At 41.3% G+C, this 17,473-nt stretch overlaps 1 protein-coding gene across 1 annotated transcript in view; it reads left to right on the top strand.

Annotated features, from left to right (window-relative positions):
- The window catches only part of LOC145400207 (uncharacterized), a 192,579-nt gene extending 175,787 nt beyond the window's left edge, over positions 1–16,792 (top strand). The window contains exon 10 of the mRNA XM_080272722.1: positions 16,570–16,792. Coding sequence (XP_080128848.1) covers positions 16,570–16,792 — 223 coding nt within the window. The remainder of the gene's footprint in view (positions 1–16,569) is intronic.
- Positions 16,793–17,473: the final 681 nt, after the last annotated feature.

The raw sequence follows: 17,473 nt of genomic DNA, 5'->3' as shown, positions 1-17,473 counted from the left end.
GTTAGATGAATAGATAGATAAACTGATAGACAGATGGATAGATAAACAGATCGTGTGTGTGTGTGTGTGTGTGTGTGTGTGTGTGTGTGTGTGTGTGTAAAAATGTTGTTCACATTGTTCACAAGTTTTATCTTGCACATATCCCTGAATGATACTCTCCCGTACGTGTTTGCGACAAAATACGGCCCTGTGTTGCAAGAGACCCCGCGTAGGTAGTGTAATGTAAACAGGACTGATGAGGTTCGACCAACATGTCACACAGTTTACCGAACAGAGACCATGAACCAACAGCACCTACTGGATCAAAGCAACAGCAGATTAATGTATTCACTCCTTCCTTGACACCTTCCTTTACCTTCACGCTTTACTTCCATCTTTCCCTCCTCTCTCCTCCCTCCTTCACACGTGCCCTTCTTCGCTCCCTCATTCACAGTTCCTCTTTCATGTTTCTTTCTCCTCGCTCCCGTGCACCTCCGTCTCCATTCATGTTTGTCGTCGTCCTCGATCACACGTCTGTCTAATTTACTTTTTCCTTTCCCCTTTCAGGCCTGTGTTTTTCTCCCTTTATAACTGCCCTTCACTCGCTTCTCTCTGTTCTCTCTCATACGTTCCTCCCTCTTTGTTTTATCAAATCTGCATACGTAGCTCATTTGCCTCTCTCTCCTTCCCCTTTCACACCTGATTCTTTCCTCCTTCACGTTAGCCTCTTTTCGTTTACCGCTCTCCTTTCTCCCTCATAACAGCCTCCGTCCAACTTTTTCTCATCTTCCTCCATTATATTGCACGGACATACTTGTTCTCTGCGCACATTTTTTATTCGGCTCCATCCTGCACAGCTGTGACTCTCCTTTGCTCACACCTACATATCTCTGACTAGTTTTATTTTGTCCTCAAGCACACCCATTCTGGTCTTCATTGCTCATATACCACTCATTCCAGTCTTCTTTTAACCTTTATTACACTTGCTTCTAGTCTTTCTTTCTCATCTGAATCTGTCTTTACCCACTGGCGTATATACCTCTTTTTTCCTTCCCTCTCTGCTGCTCACTATTACCTCGCTCGGCACATACTGTACATCAGTCTTCGCTTTTCCTCTATTACATCTTCCTTTTGTCTTGTTCGCATTCTTCTCTCACCATTATGAATCTGACATTATCCTCTATCATACCACCTCCTCTCCTCTTTCGCTCACGTTTACCGCTCCCTTATCACATATCACTTTTCCTATGACATCCCGCATTCACATCTTCCTCCTACTACGCTGAATCTGCCTTTATTCTCTGTCACACTTGCCTCTTTTCTTCAGTCTCACCACACGCCACGCTTCTTCTGCATAACAGCCACGTCTAGTCTTTCGTTCTCAGATCTTTTCCTTACTGCCCTGGGAATGTCTATACGCTCCGTCATATCTGCTTCTCTTCTTTCTCCTTTGTTTCTCCTTCGCGCACACTACCTCAGTCTCGCCACAAGCCAGCGTTTATTCTTTCTTTCTTCTTAATACGTGCTTCTAGTGTTCCTTGTTCGATTTTCCTTTCACAACCTGTCCTTGTCATACTTTCCTCTTTTGTGCATCCTTCTCCCTCGTTTCTACATCGCTCGCAGTTCTCTAAGTCTCACACCAGTCCTGCATTCACTTTCATAACCTGCCTCCAGTCTCTCTTCCTCACGTCTTCCTCTCGCCAGTCTGTCTTTGCTTCCTATCATACTTGCCTCTTTTCTCCTTCGATCTTCCTTTGTTTCATCTTTGCTCACACAACCTGGGTCCGCACACTCACTTACAGTCTCCCTTGCTTACATCATTCGTTCATAAATCTGTATTTTTTTCCCTTCTGCCATACTTTGTTTTCTTCTTCGCAGTACTTCATTTCTCTTTTTCCTTCTCTTACCAGTCTGACTCCAATTTCTATCATTCTCGCCTCTCTTTTCAGTCTCATACCTATTTTTACCTTACCCTTCAACCCACCTGACTCCTGCCTTTCTCCCCCTTCTCTGCCATCCGCCTCTCTCTTCCTCCACACCTGACTCTCCTTTCTCACACCTGCCACGCTCAGGAAGGTAAGCAAACATATAGAAGACAAGCTAGCAGATTAGAATTCGTGTTTGTGGTGCAAGTGACGTGTGGTGGAAGTGGACCGGGGTATGTAATTAGGAAGCTGTTTGTGATGATAAGTAGAATAACAGAGGTAAAAGAGATAATTAACATAAGACGAATAAGCAATATGGAGATGAAGGAAGGAGGATGAAGAGGGAGTTATATGGAATGAAGGAAGTGGAATGAAGTAATCTCTGGTGTAGGAAGACGAAGAGGGCGAGGAGCAGTGAAGTGATTCTCAGTGAAATTATGGATGCAGGAAACGCGGAGGCGAAGCAAGTGAGGGATGAAGGAGTTTGTGATGAAGGTAGGGGTGAGCTGCGGAGGATGGAAAATGTGCAGCAGGGAAAACAAGTGAAAATGAGAGTCTTGGCTTAATCTTTGCAGCTGGAGGTGATATATTAATAGACTAAGTACAGTATATCATGAACCGTATAAAAATGAAATTAAAGCTCTGGGCAATACGGTAATGTACTAAAAATGTGAAAAGCATGATAACCGAATCAGAGTGAGTGGTCATTAGTGTATCTGATGATGAGTGGAGTAAGCGTCTGGAAGGTCCAGAGAGGGAAACTGATGAGGCTTGGAATAGAAACGATAGCTCTTCGTCAAGCAATGAAAGGAGGTGGAAGAACCTGACGGCTGAAAAAATATGTAACGAGGGAAGAAGGGAAAGAAGCAACAGTAAAAAGATAAATTAGATATTGATTTTCGTGAATCTATAAAGGATTATTCAAATAAATTTCACTATTGTTTTACAAGAGTCAACACCATCCAAACAAAGGAGAAAATAATAAGGACAGATATAACAGTTCCTATGTCATCCCGCTCATACAATGTTATTTGAAAAAATAACATGAATGTGTAAAACGCAAATTCATTCAATTGGGAAAAAGTATATGAGATCGTCCATGCTAACGAATCAGGAGTTCCCTTGCAGTTTAATAAAATCGTCTCTGTGTCGGTAATAGTAATTAGAGGATGAAGGTGCAACTGGCCTGAAGGATACAAAACCAGTACTAGCTTTATCATCCTTTCGTATCCCTCAAAGCGGAGGATGAGAGGCTGTCGGTCACCATTCCTTCACCTCCCCCCAGCTTCACGTCTGTCAGTATCCTCCCTCTTCACTACATCCAACTCCCCTATCACCACTCCTTCCTTTCACCACACTTTATCTTCCTCGTCCTCTACTACTCTCTCCACCATCACTTTCAATCACTACCATTCTTGTTCACCACCATTCACTCGTCCCTCCTCCACCAATCTTTCCTTCCTCTCCCACTACCTCACTCCCAAGTCTCCCTCACCACCACTCTTCCATCCTCTCTCCCCACCACCACTCTGTCCATCCTCGATCACTACTCTCTCCTCCGCCTCCCTTCCTCTCCATCATTCTCTCCTCCTCCCTCTTGCACAACCATACCCTCCACCTTCCCTTCACTTTCATCTTCCTCACTGCTCTATTTTACTCCACACTACCTCCACCACCACTCCTTGCCCATCCACTCACCTCCTCCTCCTCCTCCTTCTCCTCCTCCACCACCACCACCACAACCACCCCTCACTCTCCGATCACCATCTTTCCCCCATTCCCTCACCATCACTACTTTTTTCCCACCCTTCCTCCGCCATCCCAAGTTTTCTTCCACACTCCTTTATCACAATTTTTCTCCCGCTAACCATCATCACCACTTTTCTCCCCTACTCTGTGTTCATCACATCATCACATTTCTCCCCCACTATCTCCACCATTTTTCTTTCAGACTTCCTTCTCCATCACCACTTTTCTCTCCTCGACTCCTTCCTAACCACCATTTTTCCCCACTCCCTCTCCGTCACCACTTTTCACTTTCACTTCGTTTCCCATCACCACTTCCCGCACTCCCATCACCACTTTCCTCCCTCACTCCTTCCCACACTTCCTCTGCATGACCCGGAGCTGCATCTCCATCAACATTCACCTATTTCATCTCCTTCCCCCCAACCACTCCCCCTCCTAACCACCCCATCTCCCTAGCCACCCCCTCCCCACCCGCATTCCCTCTGACCGGTGCAGCTCTTGGTTTATGTCCAAGGGTTACGTTTCTCTTTAAAAAAAATACTGCGTGTCGTGAAAGCATCGGATGGTGATGACTGAGGACGTTATCGATGTGACTATTGCAGGAGCTGTACAGTGTGCAGAGCCTCAGGATTTGGCTGCATGATTCTGATGTGTAGAGACTGTTTCTTATCGTTTCATACCGTTATTTTATGTAGCTGTTATAACAAAGATCGTCGTTATATCCTGTAATTATGCATATATATATATATATATATATATATATATATATATATATATATATATATATATATATATATATATAATTCTTTTGTTGAGATGCTTTACAACAAACATTTCACTTTTCTACTTCCGTCACTTTTCGAACTGAAAACCCGTTACGATATAACAGGCTTCTCTTAAGCTGAATAAAGTCGTCTGTGGGTGAGAGTGACAAATAAATATGATGTCTTCCGTATTCAGAGGGTTCACATGAGCATTAATAAAATGTTTATCTTGGAATCTCAAGTGAACTCCATACCGCCCCAGTGTAACTTAACATACTGGAGATTCTTAAGCCAATACGCAAACAAATTAACTGTGGAAATGACCCTTAACGGAGTCTGTACTCTTATTGTCTGACACATCGTCTGCTACGGCTCCAGTATATCCTAACCCAGCATTACCTTGTTGTAGCTCAACATCATTCCCTTCCGCCATCCACTGGTACCGTATTTCACCTACTTCTCCACATTCCCTTCCCACCTTTGATCTCCATGCATTCGTAGTGAATTAGAAGTACATTAGCTGGTAATTTACTGTCAGAAATGTTTTATACCCTAACTTAAAAAATATATATATTTTTCACTTGTGTGTGAATACTGACCTTGTTTCCTAGTGCATTAATTCAAATTTTTCTTCGCATATAATGATAAATGAGCACCAGACCACCTTGTAGAGGAAGATGGTCCCTCAGTATTGTTGCGGCATCACCACAACAGTAATCATACAAAATTGCACGCTTGTTTTCATCGCGTTTTTATTACTTCCCTCAGCAGTTACCCGGTTTCTTTGTATTATTCTTCCTGGTCACATGAATATTAGGGGACGTTCAGCTCTTATGTTCTGGGTGGACAATGGAGAACAGTATTATCGGTTCACAGAGAGAGGAAAGCAAATAGGAACAGAATATGAAAGGCTTTTAGGATAACTCTTTGAAGAACAGAATTTTTCGAACTCGTGTATCATTTTTCAATATCCTTTGTAGCAAGAAGTGGTGGTCAAGTGGTAGACGAGTGGACTGCTGGTAGAATGGTCGCGAGATCCATTTCCAACATCGAATAAGAGTTTAGGGATCTGGATTTCTACAAACCTTTTTTCTTTCACCAATACGACTACGTCTTCTTTACTGTTGCTATCTCAAGATGATTTCTTTTCAATTACAGACTTTCTTATTAAAGCGGCAATTGAATGTTATATCGAATCCCTTTCTAAGATGAAGAGAGTCGTATAAAGTTGGCAAGAGTGTGCTGAAAAATACATCATCATAGCAAAGGGTTAGCTGATCCTCTGTAAATCAGCTACTGTACTGTACAAATCATAAAAACACCTTGCTAGCACTATCATGCAACTCCTAAGTAAAAGAGCTCTAGCATGCTTCAGCACAGGTGGCAGTGAATTAGCGCTAGTATGGTGACATGTGAGGACATGCAGCTTCAACTGCTTTACGTAGAAGTACAGTGGGGCCTCAGGAACGAACATTTTCTTAGTTTGTTTTTAATAGATAATAAAATACCTGAAAATATATATCCATGAGCTAACTTAATCCTTTGCTTATGGTGTTCTCTAGAGCTCAGTGAGGCTGACCATCCTATGCAGGAAGAAAGCAACAGTTCTTAACATTTTGGTCTCTGGGTTTCTCTTAAGCTTGGTAAAATGATCAGACGCTAAAGAGAATAAAATGCGAAGTACTGTAGGTTATTCTCAGCGCAAGGGCTAATTTTCGAAGGGAAGAAACCCTTCTCTCAGGCAGACATCCTGAAGTTCGCTAGGTTCTATGTTTATGAACTCTCCTAACCATCGGCTGTAATACTGGCTATTTATGGTTTTGCCTTCGCTCATAAAGCTACTAAATAATATGGTTTTGATTTCACTCATATACCTACTAAACCCTTCATGACCAAACTAGACTGAATACTGAAGTAAAAATCTGCGAATATCAAAGCAATTTTTGATGGTAGTCGATTGTTACAAAGACTTGTTACTCCTTCAAATTGGTTAAGATCTTTGATAACCACGGACCCAGGCAAACTACAAGATGTTGTAGGACTCGATCTGAACTTTGACCATTAAATGTCACAGATGTAGTTTACTTCGCACACTCTCATGGAAGGGAATTTGCTGTGCAGTATATACAACTGGAGTAAAGCTTTTGTCTTCAGAGTTAAATGGAAATATAAGTAAAGACAAAACTTAACTATACTGCTTCAGCTGCTCACATTCTACGGACCACTTCCACTTGTCTGTAATGATGGTAACAAACTAGGGCTTTACTCCTCAGTGTCTGCTTCCGAAATCACCAGTGGAGATGACGATGGTGAGCGCATAAATAAAGAAGAGAATTATCAGAACGATTAAAACTGAGTCTTTAGTGATCTAAATGCAGCACCAGTGATGTTTACCAGTGCTGGGTTTCATGTTTTCATTTTTTTTTTTTTTTATGAGATGAAAGAAATCAACTGTGGAAGCAACCCGTGCCTCAAATGTCTTGTTAAAGAAACTGTAAAAATTGGTGGAAAGTACAAATAACTTATCCTTCTTTGATGATTTTTATGGCAGTCCTCGTCACCTTGTAAATATACATACAAAAGGTGCAAACAGGAGTGACATACAAATTTCATGGATTTGTTCTTTCCAGTGGCGAAGGAGATGACTTTAAGGACAGCTCGGTTTATGGCCTGTGGGCAAAATTGTGGTTTGAGTTTATGAGGCTTTTGGTCGTAAAAAGGATGACAGTTCCAGAGGTCAGCAACTGTGTTCATTATCTCTGTCTATGCTTTATTGATATCCACTTTCTTTATTATTATCCGTCCCAGTCCTGGAGGGGCTTGGGGACGGGTATTTTTTTCACTCGGTTTGTCAGTTTGTTTCTTTGTCTATCTGTATGTGTGCCTGTCTCTCTGTTAACAACTTTACGCGAAAGCTACGAGTGCGATTTTGACTGAAATTAAGGAGATGATGGGCAATGACCTTCTGATCACCTGATAAAATTTTGGGCCTAATTGGGCCAAGGCCTAGGCTGTAAGGCTAAAAAATGTACAAAAACGGGGACAGGTAAAATCTGTTTTTCACCGTAACTCCATTCAAATTCGTCATATCGACATGAAACCATAACCTATAGGTGCATCTTTGAAATCTGCATCCTATAACATGCCTCATTACATTTGGGGGGTCATCCCCAAGTAGCAGTAGGGGAATCAGTGTCAGGTGGGTCGGGCCTAAACTTTCAAAATGGGCATAAAATCGTCAATTTTCACATGATTTACTCTAAATTTGATATTTGACATTGCTGACTAGATATCAGGTTGTGTTTATACATCAGCATTAAAATGACTGCCGGGGACGCGTTTGCTGTGCCTTGGCACCGTTTCTTGTTTATTTATGATTAGCACACGTTTTGAAGTACAACGCGCATTTTACTGTTACTGGCATCTGTCATGCAGGCTACATTGAGTATATTACTATGAAGGGATATGAATAATTATCTTTGTATGTGTTGGGTTGAATTTAACTGTAATTATGCATAATTGTATTCATGAACATGTCTACATACTTAAATATATGTGGATATCCATACCTTAAAATACATTTTCTTATCAGGATTTTTTGTGCTTAAACCGGCTATTTCCTAAAGAATTTGTCTTTAATCTCCTCGTTTCCATTCCCTCGCTACCCATCCACAATATCTAAACCTAGATGTACAGAACTGTATATATTTGAACAATATGTGAACGACCGTATAATATTACAATTAAAATAATATGCACCAGTCCCTTTGCAACTTAAAGATGCAGAGTATCATCATCATCTTCATCACTACTCCTCCTTTCCCATTCCAAGGCCAGAAGAAATTTATATAATGAGACACTAACCATAGTTTGCCAAGATTAATAAGCCACACTCCCATTCACTTACCATACAATCCCCGGGAATCCTGGCTCCACCTGATAAGTCAAAAACATTTCGCATATAGTTTCACACTCACCTATCTGGCAGAGTCAGTCCGACGACTGTCAGTTTAAAAAGGGATGCAAAACACTGGTTATACCCTCCTCTAGCACAAAATTCATCGCTTGTAACTTTTCTAGTCTCGTTAGCTCCTAAACCACTCTTTTTCACACACACTCACTTAGCTACCCATCATTTTCTAAGCATACGACATCCCCTCCCACCTTCAGATTCGCTCATATATTCGATACTCTTCTCTCACTCTTTTCACTCCCAGTCTTCTCACATGCCCGTACCAATTAAGCACTCTCTCTTCAACTCTGTTCCTCAGCTTTTGTGTCCATAGATTTCCCTTCTCCTCATCTTTCACGAATTACATTATTCCTTAACCTAATCACCCCCTGCACTCCACACTGATTCCTCACAAAGCAACACGAATGATTAAATTCAGAGATAACACATCACATCTGTACTGAAATTCATTGCACTTGCCCTTTTTACTTTCAGCATATTTAAATTACAGTTAATAACACAGTGTTAAACTTGTTAAGCCACATGTAGCTTGATGCTCCACGAAATTATGCAACTGTTAAAAACTTTTCCTGAACAAAGAACTCGGCGCAGACAAGGATGGCCAATTCTATCTTAAGTCGTTTCTTTAAAAACATTTAAAATATTTCTTAAATCATATATAGCCAAGTGACCCCAACCGTTGTATATTTCAGTGCTTTGGAAAAATAAAACAGTAATGCAATTTGTATTATGGAGGGTATTCATCAGCTAATACATCTGGCTCGAGAAAGATTTATCATGCACACGCACACATTGTGTGTGTGTGTGTGTGTGTGTGTGTGTGTGTGTGTGTGTGTGTGTGTGTGTGTGTGTGTGTGTGTGTGTGTGTGTGTGAATGCACACTTGTGTGCAAGTCTTGCACTGAGAGATAAAGTTTTCCACTCTCCTCCGCGTCTCCCAGTGTCTGAAATATTCTTTCTCTTCCTAGGTTGACTCACTGACTTTAATGAATCTGTTGATTTATGAATATAATTAGCTGTATATAATGTAATTATGATATTTTTTTTATCATGCGGAAAGGTGAATATACACGTACATTTCCAATTAATAAAAAATAACATATGCTTTATTCCTCTTTCACTTTCTATGCATTTACATTTTTAAATCTTTTTGGTGTATATTCTCGGCAAGTGTGTATGTGAGCACCTCGCCTGCCTAAAGTTGGAAGGAGGTGTGGGCGCGGTGGTTGGCTGTGAGATAAAGGGGCAGATTTTTCCCGGTAATGTGGAAAGTTCAGGGAGGCCGGCCGAGTCTCAGTCTTCTTGTGATAATTAGATACTGCCAAGTTACTGACTCCATCCCCGACCGGCCCTTGTCCCTGAACACAGTCTCGGTGTATAAGGAGGTGGACCGCTGGGCCTCGGGGAACGGACTATATTATGCTCTGAGTCTAGCATATGAAAGCCGAAGAAAAAAAAAATTGTGTCCACATGAAAACTATAAAAAAAAAAAAAGAACATAAAAAACTAAGAAAAATATAGCTCATTAATTATTGTGTTTGATATATGGATAAAAAGATTAACTAAACTATTAGCAGGTAAATATACAAACACAGATAGGCGGAGAGAGACTGACAGATAGACAGATAGATAGATGGATAGTAGATATCGTAATAGATGGAAAAAGAGACACAAAAACAAATATCAAAACTCTGCCGTATCTAAACCTATCAGTGTTACGTTTCTACCTATACTGAACTGCCTCGTTCTGTTCCCCAGTCCCTGAACTACTAAGTACTAACTGCACGAGATTTCTAGATGTATCGTTCGTAAACCTATTTCTTTGCTGTTTGTTTCCATGACTTTTTTTTTCGCCAATAATTCACAGAAATTTTAGGTATCTGACTTACAAACTAGTGCAAAATAGTGCTAAATGCCTCTCCCTGAACTATTGTCTTTTTTATTGTAAAGAAATAATGATTGCTATGTCTTCTCCATACAACTGTTCGAACTAATCCTTGTCCACGTCAAAGGTACAGTAGCTCCCAAAAGTATCTTTAAAAATAAGTACTATACATTCTGACACAATGGACGATGTATCTGACACGTGTTGCGTGAAGCGGCAACAAAATTGGTAGGCCTGCATGCTGGGGAGTGGTTGCCATACGCCTGTATATGACCTGGGATTGTATATACCGTTTTCTTTCTAATGTAATACTAATCACTTTGTCATATGTAGATATACTTGATGTTATAATGATGACAAAGACTAGTTTTAACATAGGCACGGTTACTCTTTCTATGGTTCACCAGTAATGCTTTCACGAGTGCCAGCACAAGGCTATCATCACTCTAGATAAATAGTATACAAGCTTTCCCAGAACTGATATAGTTTGAGAAAGTGTTTATATAATATCTGTGATTATGACTCGGAGATATATGACACCCAGTATAATGTGAACGGCACAAAAATATTAGAGAGACAGGTAGAGGTAACCGAAAAGTAAAGACAGTAAATAACCTAACTGAAACTAATCCCCAGAGCAGCGTATAAACCCATGTCAATGATACAGCAGCCATATTGTGGAGGTGACATGCGAGATTCATTCTTATAATGGACATTGTATGTAAAATAAATACAAGGTAAGGTTGAACACACTCTGGGGGCTCCTTTTATTCATTTAATAACCACTGTATCCACCGCCTGCATCCAGACCTCTGTTCAATCGACGCGACACCTACTATGAAGCTGTGCCATTCACGTAACGAAACACCACAATACCTTCCGAAACCGAGATATCGCCACATTCGGGTAGTATGTTTAATAATGATGTGTGGTTAAAACTGTCGTACATGCAGACCCTATAGGCTATAATTAACCTCTGCATTGGTAATCTATTTGTAGTTGTGATAACGAAAGAACTGTGATGGGTATTTTTCTCATGCTGGTTAATAATCTGAGCTTCATTTATATTCAAGGGGGGCTGGGTGACTCAATGGTGGCGTGCGTAGCTCAAGTCCATGAAGTAGAGAGTTCGCGCCCCATCTAGGTAGCTACTTAGCTGAAAGTCAGCGCTCTCATCACCCTATCAGGGCTATATGGTTTAATACAGGCCTAGCTCGGAGAATTCATTCCTTCATTTATATTCCAACATGACAACTCAGCCCATCGCAGTCAGTATTCGATCATGGCAACTCTGCCCGTCGCAGTTACTATGTATTCCAAGATGCATTTATCACAATATAATGTGTGTAATGGGTTATAGTCTCTAACAGAGGTATAAATATCGCTGAACTGTCAACATTTACAAGTCTATGGATGTTTGCAGTCACATAGTGGCGTTGATGTGTTTATTAGCAGTACCACCAACGATACCTAACCATGCGTACCAACCGCACCGAGACAACAAGTGGCCGGGAATAATGTTTCATTCTGTTCATTTTGTCATTCATCGCACCACACTTTAAAGATACTTTTGGGAGCTACTGTACAATCGACGGAAGTCTGGGGGATGTTAGCAAGCCTTGTCACCAACTGTACCTGCCAATTGTTTACCAACTAACATAGATTTGATAAGGAATGAAGTTAAATGTGGTTGACAGTCCAGAGATGATCGTGTAGAAAACTGTTTTCTTCGGTACAAATCTAAAGATTTTAAGCGCTTAAGGCATTAATGGCAAGTTTCCTTCTTGGGTTAATGAGCATTATAGACAGATGGAAACCAGGTTTTCATTAGCGTGGTGGCCTGAGCGCTATAGTGAATGTTGTGTTGTATGCTCTTGGTAGCGATTGGAAATGTGAAGTATGGAGTCGTTTGTATGAGTGCCAAGAGCGGAATATGCAACTTATAGGATCCGTGATTAATGGGAGGAAGAGAGTTGGTGAAAGTACAGAATCCCGTGGAACACCCAACTTAGATAAAATTTGTGGCCGCCTGCAACATCAGAAGTTTAACCTGAAAAGAAATTACAGGTGAAGGCACTAATGGAGAGAAAGAAAAAGGAGAGCCGTTTCATTATTATGTATTGTTGTCAGACGCTGGTAATAACTTTTGATATATCTGATAGCATAACAAGGGTTTCTAAAGTCCAAAAAGAAAGGATGATTATGAATCTGAAAGGAATATAAGATTAGGTCCGGTGGTAGATTCCATACTGGTGGTTAGAAAGAAAGTTATAAGAGAGTGTGGGCTTCAAAAGACTTTAGAAACAGGATACAAACAAAGCAGTTGGACGACTGTTAAAATGTTCAAGGTTCAATCTTTCCGGAAACTGATGAATGACATCAAACTGCCAGCAAGAAGAAAAGCAACAAAGAAGCCCAGTTCTTGAGAAAAATACAAGGGACCCTGCCGGAACCGTATGCTTTTTCAATATTGAGGCCAAAGAGAGAGCAGAAAATAAGGCATTATAAGAAGAGAACACCAGGTAGGCGGCAGACAGAGAGGGGAAGTGATGCAGAAGCATTGAAGTTAGAGACAGAAAATTGGACAAAATGTTCAACTTCCATAGAAAAAGAGACTGGAGTAGAACCATCGTAGACAAAAACATAAAGGTAAAGAAAATCATTTAACACTTAGAAGGATTTTTAACAAGATGAAAGAATGTCCTAGAAGGTTTTACACTAAAGAAAAAAGAAAACAGAATGAGAAAGAAAAAAATGTTGCAGTCAGAACGAAGGAAGTTGCTTTGGCAAGATCACTAACAGATTTAGCACTATTCTGGAGCCATGAAGTGCACATGACTCATGGTTGTACTGGCACCACCATGTTATATATTATTCGAGAAAGCGTGGTTAAGCCAAGGTTCTTAGGCATTAGTCAAACAGAATAAGGAAAGAGGAACGTACTTTTTTCACGGCCGAAGGGATAACCTCTATATCAAGCTCGACACAGGCATACCCAAAGAGCTCTCGACTATGGAAGGAGAATTTATTTCGAGGAAAGTCAAAGGAGTACTGCTTGAGAGCCTCCCAATCCGTAGCACCATAATGCCACAAAAGCCACTTCTTGGAAGGGCCAAAGGCTTTTCTGGGCCGAAAGGAAAAGTTGCCAAGATAAAACTGCGATTGGGGGAACCCGACAGGACTTTTTATATTTACAAAGAAAGAAAGAATACACACACACACACACACACACACACACACACACACACACACGGATAGATAGATAGATAGATAGATGGTTAGATATATAAAAGATAAATATCATTGTAGTCAGGGAAAGTATAGAGAATTACATATGCTGTTCCAGTTAATGCAGGAAAACAAGTATGTAGGCATATTTACCAGGAGGATCAGTAAGTGACAAAAAAACAAAAAAAAAACATGAGTCACGGTAAATATTACAGTTTCCAAAAATGAGGACTTCTCAAATACTGTTAAAAAAAATCCATTTTGGAAATTAGTAAATCTATTAGCAATGAGAACTTGAGCAAAGGTAATCAGTGCAGAAGCTTTCAAATTGAGGCGTGCAAGACTGCTGCAGTTAAATTCAAAGATTGCAGACGATGCTGGTTCAGGAACACGAGAATAAATATGGCTGTTGCACGTATTTACATACAACTATAACACAGGCAGAGCTAGAGGTATGTGTTTAGCTCAGACAGGTTGGTTTCTGAAAGGAAAAGAGAATGAAGTTTAGAGGTGACGTATAACAATGAGGAATCTAACTGAAAGGCTACGACTTTTGTTGAATGTAATGGCATAAGTGTCGGACAATGGCCCATTCCATCTCCTAAACCTTCCGTGGAAAGCAAGTTACTGGTGAGGTGTATGTTTCACCTTTACCCTGGGAATTTCCAGGCCATGCTTTCTCCGCCGTTTTTTTTTTTTTTTTTCTGAAAGTTTTGTATATGCACTTAGCATGTTTGGTATTTAGGATAAACAAAAAAGAAACATTAAAACAACAATGATAAAACAAAGAAAACGGTCACCAAAGGAAATTTTCTAAATCGTTTAAGCCGTGATGGCTGGTGAAACGGGATCCTGAGCTTTTCCAGTCACCAGCTTGCCATCGGCCTTGGAAGTACTGTCCTGTTAGATTGGTGTTACGGCCCCTTCCCCTGAGAGATGGGCAGCCACGTTCACCTTCCTATCTACCGGTGCCCCCACCCCCTTGTTCCCCTCATGTATGAGAAGAAGAATTATATGTCCCCTGCAGTTTTCACTTATTCTTCGGCTCGTGGTGTTTTGTTACCATTGTTATTTAAAGCAATGTATTATTTTTTAAAGTAATACCAGGGCACTTTAATTTTTCTTCATTACTGTATATACTCATAACACACTTACTGTCGGCATCAAAGTCCAGTCGCTTCATCATCTTCTATCTCCATGACCTTTGAAAATTAGTGTGCTTGACCTGCAAAGGCAACGCTTATGACGCTGATCAGAGGCCAATTGAAGTCATTAGTGTCGGTCGCTGCGGGTTCACCACACTGATTTTCAAAGTGCATGGAAGGAGTAACAGAAAACGCAACAGGGCTTTTGATGTCGACTGTACATGCATGCGTATATACGAATGTTTTACTGATTTTCAATTACATATTACTAAGCTAGCTTCAAGATTTTTTTCATATTTTTCTATTTACATTTAAATATAATGCTTGCGTGTGTGTGTGTGTGTGTGTGTGTGTGTGTGTGTGTGTGTGTGTGTGTGTGTGTGTGTGTGTGTGTGTGTGTGTGTGTGTGTGTGTGTGTGTCGAATCTCCAGCCTAACATTCTTGTTGCGACAGACGCCGTTAATTTTCTCGGCTGGAATCTGTGTCGCAAAGTTGGTGCGTAGTTGTTGTCGCGTGGCTGCCGTAAGTCTGCCACCAGCCGGATATTGGGGAAGTAGAGCCACCCGCCCTCCTCCACTGTCACCACCAACACCAACACCACCGCCACTATCACCACTCTCACCACCACAAGCTCCCTCACCACCACCACCAGAATCATCAGTACGACTATCCTCACCACCACCATCTACATCCACGAGTATCACCACCACCGACTCTCACCACCGCCACCACCACCACCATCACCACCACCCAGTATCCTTAGAATAAACACCCTCACCACCATCATCCACATCCTAACCATACTGTCACTACCACCACAATCATCACAATCACCACCATTCTCGACACCACTATCACCACCAAAACTGTCCTTCCTATCACTGCTTCCATCGCCATCACTGTAATTGCCAGTACCAGCTCCATCACCATCCTCACCACCAGTACTACCATCACCACTCAACACTCTCACCATTAGCTTGCTACTACTATCACCACCAACCGATCAAATGTCACCACTACCACTGCCAATTTCATCACCGTCCTCACCACCAACGCATTTACCAATACACCCGACAGTTTAACGATCACCATCATTATTTTCACCAGTTCCATCACCATTCTAACCACAGATTCCTTCAGCACTGCTACCACCCCTACCTAACCAAGACCGCCACCATGACCAACATCGACACCACCATTACCACAACCTGAACCAACTCTATCCCCATCCCAGTCACCAGTTAATCATTATCATCATCACCTTCCTCACCACCACAACTACCCTGGTTACCAACAGCGTTACCCTTAATAGTTTCACCATTTCGTACACGACCACCATTTGCATCTCCACGACTATCACCATGTCAACGTGCTTCACCATTGTTGTCCAGGAGTGTGCTGCCCCACTACTCCTTTCCCCATTACCAGTATAACCTCTATTGTTACTATTAGCAGCATCACCTCTGACGCTACCTCCATCACCGTAACCCATTCAGTACGACAATTTCTTATTTCTTAGCAGTCGTGACCCCACAAGACACTTTTGTTCAACTTAGGAAGGGCTTCTAGTACATAGTGAAGGGATCAGTTAAGCTAATTTCCCCTATCCAGTTCGAAAAGTAACCCCTAAGCTGGTTTAAATCGACTGGGGGTTGACATGAATACAGAGCTAAAGATGTTCTGGTAGTGAACGGGATGACAACATCAGTGTAATTACCACTGCCCGCACTATCAACGCTTGTTACTTTCTCAGCAAAGTACTTGCCACTTCTGGACTATATTTTACATTAATCTTGCTACCTCCAGACGACTTTCTTCAGCTGAGGGAAGGCATCTGATAGTATAAGGCTTTATGAATCCTCCTGAACTATATGTAATCGTCTGGAGATAACAAGACTGACATAAAAAGCATAATCATACAGAGGTAACCAACCCGTCCCATCACCACCACCACCCCCTACCACCACCACCACAATCCCCACTATCCTTACCACACTCCTGCCAGTCATCACCTCGTCAACTACCTTCATCAGAAGCACCATTGCTGTTGCTATCAAGTTTTACGGCACCATCACTGTAGTCAGTATCAATGATCCCACCACCAGGATAACTGCAGCCAAAGCCACAATTTTCCCTAACCTCTGAATGAAACAAAAATCAACTACTTTTATTTTTATGAGGGCCGCATAGGTTTATTTACTCCCTTGTCTCCGATGACGTATTTTATCATGTTAGTCTTGTTTCTACCAGGCAGTTTTATATAGATTATGAGTGCACCCTGGTAGTGAAGGAATTAATAAATGTGTCTAATCCCTCCAATTGGAAAAGTCTCCCCTAAACCGACTGAAATCGTCTGGAGATCGCTTGAATAGTATAAAAATTAGTCATGGAATGAAATTCAGCATTGGTCACTTGTTATCTAATGGGTAAAGAGCATTCTTTACGTTTCCTCAGATGGCGATAGAAATCTTATCTAATTTATTCTTGCAAGCGTCAGACAATTTCGGTCAGCTTGGAAGCAGCCTCTTTTCGCATCAGGGATAAATCACCACTGCTTCCATAACACATATATTTGCACAAACACCAACACCACTTCCCTTTGCATACATCACCACCACTTTCTGTTGCCACCAACACAAACATCACCATTGTCACCACCACAATCTCCTTCCGTAGTAACATCATCACCATCCGCTGTTGCCACAACAGCAAACTTACTACCGTTTTCACCATCAACATCACTTCCTTAGTACCATCACCATTCTCTGCTGTCGCCACCACTAACACTCCCCTCAAGTAACATCATCGCTATTCTTTGTTGCCGCC

This window comes from Coenobita brevimanus, chromosome 51 (genome assembly GCF_032717465.1).
Source record: "Coenobita brevimanus isolate Jiangsu-jjx chromosome 51, ASM3271746v2, whole genome shotgun sequence".
Classification (NCBI taxonomy): domain Eukaryota; kingdom Metazoa; phylum Arthropoda; class Malacostraca; order Decapoda; family Coenobitidae; genus Coenobita; species Coenobita brevimanus.
The sequence above is the reverse complement of the archived record's forward strand: the minus strand, read 5'-3'. Positions and strand labels throughout refer to the sequence as shown.